Consider the following 16,501-nt stretch of genomic DNA (forward strand, 5'->3'; position numbering starts at 1 on the left):
CGCTCCTTGAAAACACTATTCAGGGTCGCTAAGAGTAAGAACTCACTCGACAGCACTTAACAAAATTGGAGAGAAGGGTGATGGGGTGAAGCCTAGTTGCTGAGAGTTGGGTGGTTTTCGCCTTGGACCTTTCTACTCTGGTGTGCAGATGTTGATCTTGCTGATGAGTCCCTGTGGAATTCTGGTGAGCTCAAGGTCCCACTTCTGTAAAGTAAATTTTGACTCATAATGATCCTGTAGAACAGAGTAGAGCTTGCCCCAAGGGCTTCCAAGGCTGTAAATCTTTATGGAAGCAGACTGCCATGCTTTACTCCCATGTAGCAGTTGGTGGATTAAACTATCTACCTTCAGTTAGCAGCCAAATGCTTAACTACTTTGCTACCAGGGCTCCTTGAGCTCTAAGTAAGCCTGGCTAAAATAGAGGGATTAGTAAACTTCCTGAGAGCTTCTAGGTTTTAACATAAAGGAAAGAGTAACAAACTTCGGGATCAGACACACTTGGGATTCAGTTGTGGCTCTTAACGTTTGCAGGTTGTTTAACCTTGGACAAGTCCTGAACCTTTCTGGGCTTGTTTCCAAATCTGTAATAGAAGCATAATTAGTTCATTTTAGAAGGTATTGGTGACTCAGTGGTATAGAATTCCTACTTTCCATGCAACAGCCCCATGTTCAATTCCTGACCAATGTACCTCATATGTGCACAGCAACCACCTGCCAGTGGAGGCTTGCATGTTGCTACGATGCTGAATAGGTTTCTAGGAGACTAGGAAGAAGGGCCTAGTGATCTATTTCTGAGTATCAGCCAATGAAAACCCTAACAGTCTGATCTGTAACTGATTATGGCACAGGGCTAGGCAGCACATTGCCCCACTGTGCATAGGGTCACCATGAGTCAGGGGCCAACTCGCCAGCAGCTAACAACAAAACAGACTTCCTAAAAACATCAATTAAGGGAGATATTATATCTAAATCAGCTAGCATATACCCATAAATAATGAAAGACAGCTTTCATTTTTTAACAACAGTAGCAGTCGTTCCCTGAAAGAGTGAATGCTTAAGAGAATGGATGAATTCTTACCTGTGGTGGGCTGGGCACAAACCAATTGTTAGGAAATAACCATTTTTCCACACCCCAGGATTTTAGTTAAATACGCACAATTTTATTTATTGAAGAGATTAGGACAAAAACATTAAACCAAATACATGACAAAGCACCAGAGGCCATAGATCCCCACCATGCACATCACCAATCTTTCCTCCTACAAGGTACTTAGAAAATAGGGGAGAGGGGAAGAAAAAAAAGGTCCTTCTTGACACAGCACCATCTTCAGAATGTAAATAAACCTCTTTCCTTTAAATCTTCCATTATCAAAATAGAACCAAGGGCAAATCCATGGCCGCCTTGTCTCCTGATTATGAACGGTCAAGCCGCCCTCCTGGGAACACGAACAACATGGCTCCTGCTGAGCAGGTAATAAAGCATCCAATGGTCTGCACATACATGCCACATACTAGAATTAAGCACAGATTCAAGTAACATTTACATACTAGAGTCCACGTGTTACCTACCCAAAAACATGACCATTTCACAAAACATATACAGGCAGTGAAATCCAAACAACTGAGGTACTGGAAACACAAATATTGATGCTAAAAGATTTCTGTATCATACAGCAATAGAAAAGCAGTAATAAAAACATTTGCCACTCGAAATCAAATAAAGCTATCTAGAAAAGCCAAATAAAAGGTTATTTCAGGGACAGAAATACTCAAACAAGAAAAAAAAAAAAACTATAAATGTTAACTACAGCATGTAACATGTCATCCCAAGTCAACCCGTAATTGAAGTACTGGCTTAATACATCACAATGTGACATTTTCCTTAATAAATAGAAGAGTTCTTGAAAATACAAAGGTGCGTATTGGGAGAGAGCTGTTTGTATTTATATCATCCTAGCTTTCAGCTTATTATCCTTCCCACTGTCTCTACTGAAGGTTTATTCCAAACCAGAGGGCCTTCCAAGCTAAAAGATTCATTCTTTCTTTGTGGAAAAAAAAAAAAAAAAAATTAAAAAACTAAATAGCTGCCCTGTATTTTATGTGGGACAACCTGCACTGTTTCACTAGTTTCCAGTAAAACAAAGCCAAAATATTTAGTTGAGATCAGAGTGTTGCAAAAGCTTAAGACTCCATGAGCAAGACTACTATCTCATGCCATTTTATCATCACAACAAAGAGGAATGCCTGTAATTCAAACCATCTCCATTCAAGAGAAAAAAAATAATAATAATAAGGAACGAGTTGAATTTCTCTTTGCTTTCTTCTTCCTTTTTTTCTTCTCCACTTTAAACTATGATAGCAGTAATGCATCTGGAAGTTTGGCTTCTAATAGCTTCCTGCCACAAACCAATTGACACAAAACAGAATAGCTTGTTAAAGGACAGATTTTTCCCCTTCAGGGAGCAAAGCATTAACATGTTATTTCCTGACCAGGATATTAAATAGTTTATTTAGAAGAAATGATCTGATGAGAGCAATTAAGAGAGACACAAACTGGACTTTTTGTTTTCTTTTAGTTTAGCACCCAGGTTGCGTGTCAGTCTGTGTGCACCGAATTATTTTAAATGAACCCCATTAATGACCAGATAGGTGGTTGGCTTGTTTTAAAAAGAAGAAGAAGAAAAAAAATCCTTGGCCAATTGTACCTGCCCTGAATCATGACAAGAAGTTAAATGCTAACAGTGCGATGCCAAGATGTGTGTTTGAGGCAGAGAGTTTCCATTCTGTCAGGATCTACAACTATTTTTGAACAAAACAATAAGTGGGGCAGGCGGAAGCAGCCCAACCGGCAGGGGTGGTCTCTTAGTTTCCATCCGGGAAGAGAAGCTCCAGGGTGGTTCCTGCAGCTTTAATTCCACCCATCAGACACGACCTGACCACACAGCCCAATCCCACCATGTGTCTCTTGCCCCCATGCTACATGTTTAGTCAGCTCCTTGAAGGTTTTCCTTCTTTGAACCAAGAAACTGTGAGTATAAATGTCTTTCTTGCTACCAAGTGGGCGATGTGTGTTCTTCCTCGGAAGAACTCCTTCCCGATGCTCTCTTTCGCTCCTGGTACCTGCAAAATGCCTAGTCTCTGGAGGGCTGGAACTCAGTTAAAGAAAGGGTCCAAGTTCTCTTCCATGTTGACATCCGGCACCAGCTGATCAGATACTTCCTTAGCACCATATCCTGAATTCGAGACGCTAAAATCTGTCGAAAACCAAGGATGGTCCAGAATTTCCTGGGAGGTCAGCCGCTCTGAGGGCTCCCGCCGCAGAATGCTTCGGATGAGGCACTTGGCCTTGGGTGACAGAGTCTCTGGAATGTTGAACTGGCCACGACGGATCTTGCTGAAGAGGGAACTGGGCTCAATGTCATGGAAAGGGTACCGCCCTACTAACATGGTATACAGCATCACTCCCAGGCTCCATACGTCAGCTGCTTTGCCCGAGTAGCTGCCACTGGTGTTCAAGATCTCTGGGCTTACGTAAGCTGGGCAACCATGCTTGTCAGAGAGGGAGTCATCATCTCCTCGCAGAATGTAGGCATCTTCCAGGCTTTCTAGCTTGACCCGAGTCCTGCAAGAAATAGAGGGAGACATGAGGTTCTAAGAGTGATCTGAGAAATATTACTCCCATCATTGTAACACACCTCTTGGTAAGTTTAAAAAAGAAAAGCAGAAAACATTTGCCATTGAGCAGATTTGGACTCATGATGACCCCATGTGTGTCACAGTAAAATTGTGCTCCATAGCGTTTTCAATGCCTGCTCTTTTGGATGTAGATTGCCAGACCTTTCTTCCAAGGTACCTCTGGGTGGATTTAAACTGCCAAACTTTAGGTCAAGTACACTACTCATTTGTACCACTTACAAACTTCAACGACTCCGTATTCATTTATTTATTCATCTGACCAGTCAAACACTGTTTATCGAATACCATCTGTATTCCAGACATCATTGTAACAATGCTAGGATCACATAGGGCAACAAGACTTAAAAGTTTTTTTTTTTTTTTTTTTTCATGAAACTTAAATACACAGACCTCTAGGAAGCAAACAAGCCATAAGTACATTCTTAGCATCCCCATTTTATTATTTATTTATAAAACTTTTTATTGTGAATTGATTAAAAGTTTACAAAGCAGATCATCAGTTTTAAATTCAACAAATCATATACTTCGTTTCATTACAGTTATTGCAATCCCTTCTATATGCCATCAGTAAACAGTATATACCTCTATTCACTTTAACTCTTGCATTTCTCCTAGTGACTTCTGTTACGTTCATCTTTCCTCTGCCAACCTTCCTATTTATTGCCTTTCCCATCAATCAAGTTAACATGTGTCTCTACCCTTATGCCTGTGAAAAACTTTCCCATCTTTTGTACCCTTGGTAACCTCAAAGCATCCCTATTTTGTTGTTTGCTAAGTACCATCCAATCGGTTCTGACCCGTAGTGACCCTGTGTAGGGTTTCTAAGGAGCAGCTGGTGAGCTTGAACTGCTGACCTTGAAGTTCAAACTTTACAGTCCAGTGCATTCATCCACAACACCACACCAGGAATGAGAGATTAAGCAATATCAAAATCTGCACATAAGAGTGATGATATAGATTCACAGAAATCAAGCTCAGATCTATCCAAGTGGGAAGCTCAATGAAGATCTGTACGTGACTTCCTTTGAACATCTGGCAGATCACCAGATACAGCACAAGCTGCCAAGTCCTTTCACATAATTTAAACACATTTTGGCCTGATAACACTCAAAACTCTCCTGTCACACATGTAGAACTTTACTGTCCCATTTTACACATAACAATACTGAGGCTCACAGTTTCAGTAACTTGCCCAGAGCCTTTTCCCATTGAACCACAAACCTTCCTAAGTCGATCCTATTGCTCCTTGTGCTATACCAGACACAGGGAATATTATAGCAGGAGTGGATCCACACACCAAATCCTTTCGAGGCCTCTATCCTCTAATCATATCCATCTTTCCTTCTCAGATTTTCTGCTGGCATCATCTCCTATCCCACCAACCTTACTCCCAGAACACTCTCTGGACCTAGTCCTTGGCAGGGTAATTATCATCTTACTTAACAACCAATTGCCCTCAAGTTGACTCAAACTCTTAGTGATCTCATGTATGTCAAAGTAGAACTGTACTCCCTAGGGTGGTTTTCAATGGCTGATTTTTCAGAAATCGATTGCCAGACCTTTCTTCTGAGGTACCTCTGGGTGGACATGAACCTTCAATGTTTTGGATAGGATCTGAGCATGTTAACCATTTGCCACACCCAGGGGCTCCCTCATCTGACTTAGGTTACCTTTATCTTCTGTCTCCTTCACCTATGATTCTGATCTCTCATCGTGTGTGTGTGTGTGTGTGTGTGTGTGAATAGTACAATGAGCCTGATATTCTATTCAAACTACTCACCCTTTCCACAGGCTTTCCCCTGCCATTTAAGAACCATTAAAGGACCCCTGGTGTGGCGCTGTGGGATAAAGCATTGGACTATACAGTCGGTTTGAACAAGGTCAGTGGTTCAAACTCACCAGCCACTCCTTGGAAACCATATATAGGGTCACCATGAGTTAAAATTGACTGGGCAGTAAAGAGGTCCTGGTGTGGCGCTGTACGATAAGTACTGGACTGGTAACTGCAAGGTGAGCAATTCCAACTCACCAGTCACTCCTTAGAAACTCTATACATGGTCGCTACCATTCAGAACCAACTCTATGGAATTAACAACAACAAAGGAGCCCTAGTATGGTGCTATAGGATAAGCACTGGACTATTATCCAAAAGGAGTACTGGTGTGGCGCTGTGGGCTAATGCGCTACACTGCAAAGTCGTTTGAACCACAAGGTGTGTGGTTCAAACTAACCAGCTGTTCCTTGGAAACCCTATACAGGGTTGCTATGGGTCAGAACCGACTCAACGGCATTTAACAACAACTATCCAAAAGGTTGACAGTTCAAACCCATCAGTTACTTTCAGAACCCTTCTATTGGGTTTTTATGAGTTGAAATGAACTTGATGGCACACAACAATAACAAAGGAGCCCTCGTTGATACTGTGGGGCATTAGCCTGCTAACCAGAAGCTCTGTAGTTCAAACCTACCAGTCACTTTGCTGTAGAAAGGTGAGGCTGTCTGCTCCTGAAAATATTTAGTCTCAGAAACCCTATAATGGGTCACTATGGGTTGTAACTGACTCAATGGCAGTGGTTTTAAAGGGACCCTGGTGGTGTAACAGTTAAGCACTGGGCTGCTAACTAATTGTAAGATCAAACTCACCCAGTGGCTCTGTGGGAGAAAGATCTAGTGATCTGTTCCCATAAAGACAACCCTATAGAGTCCTTCTACTCTGTCACAGGTGGACACTACAAAGGCAGACAGTCAAAATCAATTCAACAGTCAACTCATAATAACACCTTTGTTGACAGAAATGTGGGGCTCTCCTAAGAGTACTGGGAAAACCCTGTATTAATCTCTGAGTAGTCCCTAGAAAGGAGAAATAAGCCTTAAACATCTCTGTCCTCAGAAGAGCTTGATATAATCATTGGGTATAAAATAAGTATCCAGTAAATCCTTTTGGAAATGAACTGAATACTGACACTATACCGCAGCTAATTCACTAGTCAGTATGCAGTGACTCTGTGGAAGCTGCATGTTGAGTAATGCAGCTACCCTCCACCCCGCACCCCAAGTGCTTGGCAATCTCCTTTCTTAGCCTAGGGCCCCTGGAGAATTCCCTAACCTGCCATTCTTCTTCTTCCTTTTTTTTTTTTTTTTTTTTTTTTTTAATCATTGGTCTCTTGCAAGGTTTACAGAGCAGATGATCACTTTTACATTCAATGAATCATATACTTTGGTTCATTTCAATGACTGTAATAAATGTAACATCACTTATCCCTGTGATTCTTGTTTCTATTTCAACCTTCTTCCCAACACCTCTGAATTTTGTCCGTAGGTAAATGCTGTCCTTTTGATCTTAAATAATTGACCACTCCATGGTGTGCATACCTCACTAGTGTTGTTGCCCCCACTATATATCTATCTATTGGCCTGCCAATCTTCTTGGTACAAAGCTAGTAATTATTATTTTTCAGTTCTTGAAACCTAACCCCTCCTCCCTCAACTCCTATTCTCCTGTCTAAACAGACACATAAAGGAACTCTGGTAGCGTAGTGGTTATGAATCAGGCTGCGAACTGCAAGGTCAGCAGTTCGAAACTACCAGCTGTTCTGTGGGAGAAAGATGAGGCTTTCTGCTCCCATAAAGGTTTACATCCTTGGAAACCCTATACAGGGTCGCTATGAGTCAGAACCGACTCCACAGCACATAACAACAACAACAACAAACAGAGACACTGCAGAGTCCAGTAGTTCTCTGGTTCCATAAGTTCTGTTAATCACATCTCATCACAGCACTGTTGTTAAGTGCCATCGAGTCAGTTCCAACTCTAAGCGACTCCATTGAGGGTTTCTGAGGAGGGACTGGTGGATTTGAACCGCTGACCTTTCGGTTCAAACCAACACTGCAGTTGAGTGCTTATCCTATAGTGCCACACCAGGACTCCATCACAGCATTAATATTTGATAAAATGGTGACAAGAGACTGGGAGGGTAGAAGCACTGGAATTAGAATTCAGATAGCACTTGTTGTTGTTGTTATGTGCCATCGAGTCGGTTCCGACCCATAGCGACCCTGTATAGGGTTTCCGAGGGTGTAAATCTTTACGGGAGTAGAAAGCCTCATCTTTCTCCCGCGGAGCGGCTGGTAGTTTCGAACCGCTGACCTTAAGGTTCGCAGCCCGATTCGTAACCACTACGCTACCAGATAGCACTTACTACACCCATATTTCTGTGCACATAAAAGCAGCTACCCTTTTTGCCCCAAGGTGATGTTAATGAAGATAAAAGGAGCTGAGAACACAATGAGCTTGGGAAAACCACAATGCAGTCTTACTCACAAGCAGGAGATTGCAAACCAGATCCATACACTGCTATTTCTTTCACTCACAAGCAGGAGATTGCAAACCAGATCCATACACTGCTATTTTTTTCCATCGATCCAATGTATAGGTTTTAGTTTTTCAGTGTGATCAACATAACCTACTAAAAGGGAGTTGCAGAAGATAGGCCATGTTCAAAGTAATCATGGAGAGTTGCTGAGAGCTCCCTATTGCAAAAGGCCTAATGAAATCTTAGACTAATTTTCAGATCTCTTATTTGGATTATTGGGGTTTCAAAGATAAAGAAGTGATTACTTCCCTAACCCTGACTTCTGCTAATGAGCAAGAAATAGTTGTGGTAACTAGAAAATGCACTGGGTCAGGTGCTAGGAGAGCCCATTAACTGGCAGGGCTATCTGTCTCACCTGCTGTCTGACTCTGGGCAAGTCACCTCCTCTGCTTCTCAGCCTTTCCAGAAAAGCACTGGAGAAGGTTCATTCAGTACCTGCGGCAGGGCCACCAAATACTCACATGAACCAGGCCAGTTCAGAGAGAAAAGCAGTATCTTGAAGTCATAGAGACCTGGGTTCAAATTATGGCTTTAAAAATTACTGAGAACCAAATCTAGTGAAACCTGTGATAACTGGAACTGGGACGGGCTTATTTCTGAGGTCTCAAAATTTCTCCACCTTTGGCAAGGTACTTACTAGTGCTCTCTACTAAGAAGGCTACCTCATTTTAATTTTGAGTTTTCCTTCTCTGACAAGTTCCTATCTTATAGGTTTTACTGTATCTGCAAGTTTTACTGTGTCAAATGCGATCTATGTGCCTAAGTATGGTCTAAGTACGTACATTATCTCTTTAAAAGAAAATTTCAAAGATGATCTTATTATTCCTTTTCAGGGATCATGAGTCTCATACTCAGAGACGTTAAGTAAGCCCAGACAGCTAATATACAGCTATTCAGTGGCTGAGGGCCCATCTTCTCCAGGCAGTGGGTAGACGCCCTCAGCCCTGCCCCACCTACCAAAGCATCTGAAGCAAGAGACCACACCCAGGGCAGTCTGTCGACTAAATTCCTTCAAAGTGGGCAGCCCATGCGAACCCCAGGGTCTAAGGTAAGCTGGCTTTCAGGGCAGGAGTATAAGTAATTCAGGCAGGAGAAAGGAATCAGCAAAGGGAGAGGGAAGCCTGGAAAAAGATGGGCAGGAAATGAAGCACTTGCATCGTTTTTTCTGACCTTGCCTCCTTCTTGGAACATTCTGAACTTGTTTACATCACTCACAGGCAAGGGTCGAGGCAAGTGATCTGGATGATGTCTTTAAACAAGGACCTTTCAGGATGTACACCATCTTGAGGGGAGCACATGCGAGTCAGACAGGCGGGGTTAGAGTTCAGCCCTCGTCCCCATGAACTTCCTATGCAACTGCAGACGTGCTGCTGAATGTTTCTGGGCTTCCTTCTCTGGAAAACTGGGCTACTGTCCTCTGCGCTTAAGATCTTTTAGATGAAGTGGCTAACAGGGCACCAGTATAAGTTGGAGATGGGAGAGAAAGAGAATGGAACAGTCTTTCAATTTCTATGGTGCATTATGTAGTTTGGTGACTGAATTTTTCAGGCAAAGAATCAAATTTCATAGAAATCAACAAGAGTGTCTGTGGACCCAGTGATTCAAATGTCCCGTTAAAACATTCAGGCATTTAAGACATTTAGATTGGTGGTTCGAACTCACCCACAGGAATCTCTCAAGACCCTGGCAATCTGCTTCCACCTCTGGAAGGACCACCTCTGAAAACCCTATGGGGCAGTTCTAATCTGAACACATGGGGTCACCATGATTCAGAATCAAGTCACAACAATGTGCACTGACTCTAAGCTCCCAAATTAGGTACTGGGCATACAATGATACCCATCGTCTCAGTTTTTGGAAGGATTCAGTGAAATAATGCAAGTATAGCACATCAAAGTGCCAGACATAGACGATCTGAAAAAAAGAAGAAAAAAAAAATCTTGGCAATTACAGTAAAACCTGAGAAAGCCAGAACCTATGTAAGGCAGAAAACTATCAGAGAAGGAAAACTGAAATAATTTCCACTAAAATGAACACCAGAAAAGTGACAAGGCTGTCAAAGAGTAAAAAGTTGGGAGACCCAGAAAGACAAGGCAGGCCAAGGAAGTCCTGGTAAGCTTGGGTTCTCAGAGGTTTCACTGTCAAATGATTGACTGAATTAAGATAAGGTACTCTCCCATGCTCCTCACCTCCAAAGATCAAAGTCGATGTGAGTTCTTTGACCATGTTCCTTCCAAGGGCCATTGTACTCACTCTCTCCACCAACAGGAATGTTGGAGCCAAGAGCAGGGCCTAGCTCATTCCTGCTCATTTAAATCAGTACAGATTAAGGTGATCAGGATGTACATTATGAAGGTGATATTCAAGATAGTCTAGGAAGAATAAAGACTCCCTAGAATAATATTAAAGAGTCACAGTGTGGTGCTGTGGGCTAAGCACTGGACCAAAAGGAAAGGTCAGTTTGAATTTCAAGGTCAGTAATTAAAACTCACCAGTCACTCCTTGGAAACCCTTCATGGGGTCACTATGAGGTGGGACTTTGCAACAACAGCAAAGTAACGCTGAAGGTCAGGAGGGAGGGGTTGTGTAACAAAGAGCTGTAAGTGGCAGCGGTTATCACCTGAAACTTCTCAGGAGAAAGAGACACCTCCCTTTAAGCCAAGAGCAGGATGTATTTGGCCAGAGAAGCTGGATCCCTGCATGCCTTTTGCAATCTGTTCCTGGCATAAAAAGGGAACAGCCTGCTTTGCTTTAGACCTGCTGAATGAACAAGACTCACACGTGGGCAGCCTGTGTACTCAATGCCAGCCCAGGCCAGGACCTGGGTCTTGTGTCACCAGATTCTGGTGCCAGGTGAGAAAGCCAGAATCAGCAGGATGTGGTTCCACTCCAGTCTCCTTGAAGTAGCAGAAGCTGGCCTTGAAAGCTCCATTTTCCCTCCTCACCCCCACCACAGGCTTCAGAGGCCACTGATTCGGAGTAGAACCTGGGCACAAGCAATAGTTATTTTTCTCTTTCAGTCTCAGTTTCCCCTCTATAAGTAAAAACAAATGGCTAAATGGCTCCCAAAGGACTCTTCTAGCTTCAAAATAGCCTTATTGAAATGTATTTCTTTTTAAAATTCCAATGATTATAACACTTCTTTTATTAAATAAATCTTAATAGTAATGGTAATAGTAAACATGTAGTAAGTATCTATTATATACTAGGATTTTTATGTTCCATATCTCTACTACTTATAACAAAACTGAAAGGCAACAAAAACAGAAGCATGCAGAATTAAATACCCAAGGTTATATATATCATAACTATATAAAAAAAAAATAAAAGCTCATGGCCAAGCTCAGGTTCCAATGCAGGTTTTTAACCTCTAATGCCTGTCTACAGTATAAAAAAATGACCTACACAAGCAAATTGTGCTTTGCTTTTAAACCTTTAAACATCACTGAGCTCCTGGCAGGAAAACATCAGGACAGGGTGGGCCAGGGTGGGGCTGGCCTGGGAGTTCAGCCAGACGAAGTGGGCCTGGCAGGGACAGGAAGTCCGGTGTCCTGAGGTCAGTGAAATTCAGAAAAGTCACTGAAGGCCATCCAGTTGGGTGGGTCCAGGCAGGCTAAGGGTCAAGTCAGAAGGCTCTGCTGCAGCCAGGTCTGGCCTTGCTCTGCCTGCTACTGAAAACTGACCTTGGCTGTGTGTACAGTTGTGCCTGCAAGGGCCCCACCTGGGGATACTGCTAGAGGAGAGGATACTGCTAGAGGAGACTGTCCAGGGAAAGAGGCTCAGACCCACAATCAACATCATGCTAATCTGGCACCTATTTTTAGAAGAGGCTGCTGAACTATCACCAATAAATTTTTACTCATTTAAAGTCTTTATTTAATACATGCATGGATTTTTTTTTTTTCCCCAGCATCTTAATCTGAGAGCCAACTCCACCAGATTCGGTGGTGGCTGAGACTCAACTCATATCTCACCATAACTCACAAGCTAGCCAAGGAAAGCAGCAGGTGAGTAAGGAAGGAGCACATTTCATGGCCCAGAGAGAAGTCTGTACGGGGAGGGATTGGGTTAGTTCTAACAGGTACTATAATCCTCTCATTTCCCTACAACATCACCACACAATCGGGGAGGTGGGTGTTCCTGCTCTGATTTGATGTCTGAGAAAATTGTTGTTTAGAAAGATTAAGTAACTTGCTCAGAAATAGCAGAATTGGGAAGGTGAAACCCAATCTGAAGCAAACGCCCAGGTGTTTTCCGGAGCAGCAGGCTGCCCAGCCTCAGCCCTGCTTGGTCCTCTTTTGAGGCTCTGAGTCATCATGGCCACTGGAGGCTAGGGGGAGCGGGGGAAGCCATTCCAACTCTGAAAATCCTCCCACTGCCGGTAAAGAAACCACAAAGTGCAATGTGAAGGCCGCAGAGGAGCAGGCAGAGGAAGTACGTCTCTGTCTCCATAGGAACAGACAGGGAAACCCGAGAAAGACAATGCTGCTCTGAACTCATCAATACACCATTCACCATTCACTTCACTGCATTTAGACTTGGCTCCCAAAGGAACCCCACCGAATCAATCGATTGACCTCTCAGAAAAGCTTCCGCAGGCAATATAAAGCTCAATCAATGCTGGACAGCTCTGTCCGAGGGCTTATGGAACTGGGCCTGGGACCCAAGGGGCAATACAAAGGGACAGCAAGGGGCACCCAGAGTCGCTGCTCCTACCTAGCTGTTCTGGCTCTTTATTAGGCGTCCAGAGCGTTCCTATCCATGCCCCATTTGCAGGGTAGAAGGTGGGGACAGGAGAGGGGGAGAGGGCAGGGCTTAGTCCCTTGAGACCCCGTCAGTCTGGGGAGTACCATGAGCAGGTCTGTCCACCTAAATCACTAAATCAGTTGTTAATGCTCCAGCTGACAGAACAAATCCTACACCGGGACTCTCCCAGAGATGGCGTGACACATCTGAGATGGCTTGACACATACTGAGCAAGTTTAGAAGTCAAGAAAACCTGGATTCTGCTCTCAGTTGTGCTACTGATACACAACTGTACTAAGGATTCTTACGTAAGGACCTTCCCCTCCTGGCTTCTATGGAGGGTTTGGTTTAATTACTCTCTTGCTCCTCCTCACCACCTTCAATCTCACTGCCATAGTCCCAGTTCAAATCTCCTTATTCTGAAATAGATTCCCACCTTCCATCGATCACTAGCCCCATCCTGTACATACACTCCCAGAGTGACAACTCTAATCCCATCACTGTGTGGTTTAGAATTCCTTCAGTGACTCCTCCTAGATTTCAGGTCAAGTCCAAGATCACAGGCAGGCAGCCAAGGCTCCAGAGCCTTGATTTCCTATGTAGCCTCATCTCTGTCCTCCCACAGGCAGCCTCAGCTGTAGATTCTACTCTCTAGCCTTTGTTCACTCTTTCTGGAATCCCTGTTGGCATCACCTCCATCATCACCCCCTACTACATCACTCAGACCAGTGTTCGCAGGAGCCCATCCCCACCCTAACGCAATCACTCTCTACCTCATACTCTACTGTCAGAATTATCCCCCACCCCACCCCCCAGATACCCAAGTGTTTTTCATAGCAGCAGGCTGGCCAGAGTGATGCACAAACCTGAACATACATCCTCTAGCACATGGTATTAAATATAACCATCATGCCGTCTCTTCCATTAGGCAAGGAGTCTCTTTATATTGATTCTTGCAACACCAATACCTAGTACTGTAAGTGTAGAACACAGTAGGTGCTTAATAAATATTGGTAATACAGCGTGATTTCCACGTCTGAGATGCCCCCAGCCCCATCTAGAGATCAGGGCTTCTAGGTATGCGTTCACAGAAATATTTTCAAAAACATTGACCTTTATTCCATGATTAAAGAAACAAAACTTCTCCACAGTGACATGTTGTAAAATAAATTTAAAATGTATTTCCACATTTTACCTTCAATGTATCTAGGGGATTGTCTTATAATATTTATGTATCTAGTGCACAGGATAAGCACTGGACTGCAAACCACAAGGTCCACAGTTTGAGCCCACCAGCCATTTCTCAGGAGAAAGATGAGGCTTTCTACTGTCGTGGACATTTAACACCTCAGAAACCCTATATAAGTTTGCTATGAATCGGAACTGACTTGATGGCATGTAACAACAATAAGTGCATAAGGGGCTATTCATACAGTCAGTCAATTTTCATACATTCACCAAGTACTGTCAGTGCTAAGTCCTGTGCTAGGCATGAGGGACAGAAACATGAATAGATCTCAATTTACAGTTCTATGGGGAAAACAAAACCCAGCCCTTAAAATGGAAACAGGGAACACAATAGGACTGTGGAGTTAGCTCACAGTAGTTGGTAGTTACCCAGTGCTGAGGCTGCTCAGAGAAAACGAACTACTGGGCACTTCATTTATATTCTGATTGGTTAGATCCTCATGATGCATACTTACTGCTGTACTGCTGCCAAACTGCTTAAGCAGAGGGGATTAATATTGTACCTGATATCTATTTCCTAGAAACAATATAGTATGTGACAGTCTGAATACAAACCCCAGGTCTGCCACTTCTTTGCTCTAAGACCTTGTGCCTCAACGTCCTCATCTGTGAAGTTATGATAAAAATACTACCTTACTCATATGGCTTGAATCAATCAATACAAAGGGGCTTCAAAAAAAAATTCATGAAACAATTCCTTAACCTTTTAATCCCATTTTTCCATAACCTTTTCGAAGTCCCCTGGCATAGATTATTAGAATTAAGATCGATTAATCTTAAATGCCCTATAGAACAGGGCCCTACTTAGACACAGTGCATGGTGGCCCTAGCTATTATTTCAAAGGAAAAGACATCTCATGGGGGAAGGATTTTTGTCTTATTTGGTACTGCAGTATTTCCCAGCACACAGAATAATTTGTGACACCTAAAAGGTGTTTAAGAAATATTTGTTGTTATAGTTAATTGTGATCAAGTGAGCTCCAACTCATGCAACCTTATATATGGTGGAATGAAATACTGCCTAGTCCTTTAGGATCCTTGATGTGTTTGAGTTCATTCTTAAGGCTATAATAAAAACTTATCGGATACCCTAATTCCATTGTCTCTCTATATTACCAAGAATGATGTCCTTTTATGTTGAACAAATAAATGACCCTCCAGGTTTTAAAGTTATGAGGCTCAAAGACATTAGATGATAATAGAAAGTAGTAATGGTGGCTATGTTTTTAGGTATCTGCCAGATAACAAGCACTATGCTAGATACATTATATACACTATCTATAACCTTCTTCTCATTGTTAAGATGATGAAATTTAGTTCAGAGAAAGTGGGACAAGGTCATACAGCTAAGTATCAAAACGTTTTGTAGCTATGCCTTCTGATTATAGCGTCCATCTGCTCAGGGGCTCCAGTCTAGACCACCAGTTAATGTATTATGTGTACATAAGGAAAGTGTCTAACCAGACATCCTGCTGGAGAATCTCTACTTCTTTAGTCTACTTTAGTCATAGAATCATGAAGAAGACACCCCCCTCTCTAACTGTGGTTAGAAAAGCCCGGTGGGCTAATGCATCACCTGCAAAGTCATTTGAACTGCAAGGTTGGTGGTTCAAGCTCACCAGCTGCTCCTTGGAAACCCTATACAAAGTTGCTATGGGTCAGAATCAACTGGATGGCACTTAACAACAACATAGATACTGAGGAGTCCTGGTGTGGTGCTGTGGGTTAATGTGCCAGACTGCAAAGCCATTTGAACTGCAAGGTCAGCCGTTCAAGCTCACTGGGCTGGAATCGACTCAACGGCACTTAACAACGACATAAATACTGACAATACACTTAAAATTATGTTATATTTGTAGAAATCATTAAATGAAAATGAGAATGATTGGTTAATTTCTCATTTGATGTGTAACTTTGAAAATAGCTCCTTTTGAAAAGGTGTCTCTCTGGGAAATTGATGTCAGCCTTCCTATGCTCCCATATTGAGTAAAGGCCTAGATGCTAATACTCTCTGCTTTTCTCTGCTTCTCTCAGATTCAAAGCTGCTCCTGTCCCAGGAGATTAACGTTCACTCAACAAATAGCAATGCTCACCATGCTCCAGAGCAGTAAACATGAAAACCCTGTTTGCAAGATGCTTCTAGACCAGCAGGAGGAGACTGGGGCAGCCTAGAGATGTACACAATTTGAATAGAAAGGGAGTATGCCCTGAGGGATGCAAATTTGAGGTGGTATGGGATTGGGATCAGTCACATACCAGTCTGAGAAAGGATAGCATGAGGCAGACCTTCCCCAAGGGTTGGTCATGCCTAAAGCTGCAGTACATAAGTGGAGGTTTTCCTGCTCTACCTCCTTGAAATCAAAACCAAAACCATTTATCACGGAGTGAACTCTGATGCATGGTGAGCCCATGTTTGTCTGAGTAGAACTCCATAGGGT

The 16,501-nt window shown here is 42.9% G+C and overlaps 1 protein-coding gene across 2 annotated transcripts in view; it reads right to left on the reverse strand.

Moving 5' to 3' along the window:
* Positions 1 to 2,490: 2,490 nt before the first annotated feature.
* Positions 2,491 to 16,501, reverse strand: part of LOC102812183 (tribbles homolog 2-like) — a 32,697-nt gene continuing 18,686 nt past the window's right edge. The window contains exon 3 of one of the 2 annotated variants that reach the window (XM_006869444.1): positions 2,491 to 3,622. In XM_006869444.1, coding sequence (XP_006869506.1) covers positions 3,154 to 3,622 — 469 coding nt within the window. In that variant the 3' untranslated portion in view covers positions 2,491 to 3,153. The remainder of the gene's footprint in view (positions 3,623 to 16,501) is intronic. The other variant, XM_006869445.1, reaches the window with a different exon arrangement.

This window comes from Chrysochloris asiatica, unplaced genomic scaffold (genome assembly GCF_000296735.1).
Source record: "Chrysochloris asiatica unplaced genomic scaffold, ChrAsi1.0 scaffold00131, whole genome shotgun sequence".
Taxonomy (NCBI): Eukaryota; Metazoa; Chordata; class Mammalia; order Afrosoricida; family Chrysochloridae; genus Chrysochloris; species Chrysochloris asiatica.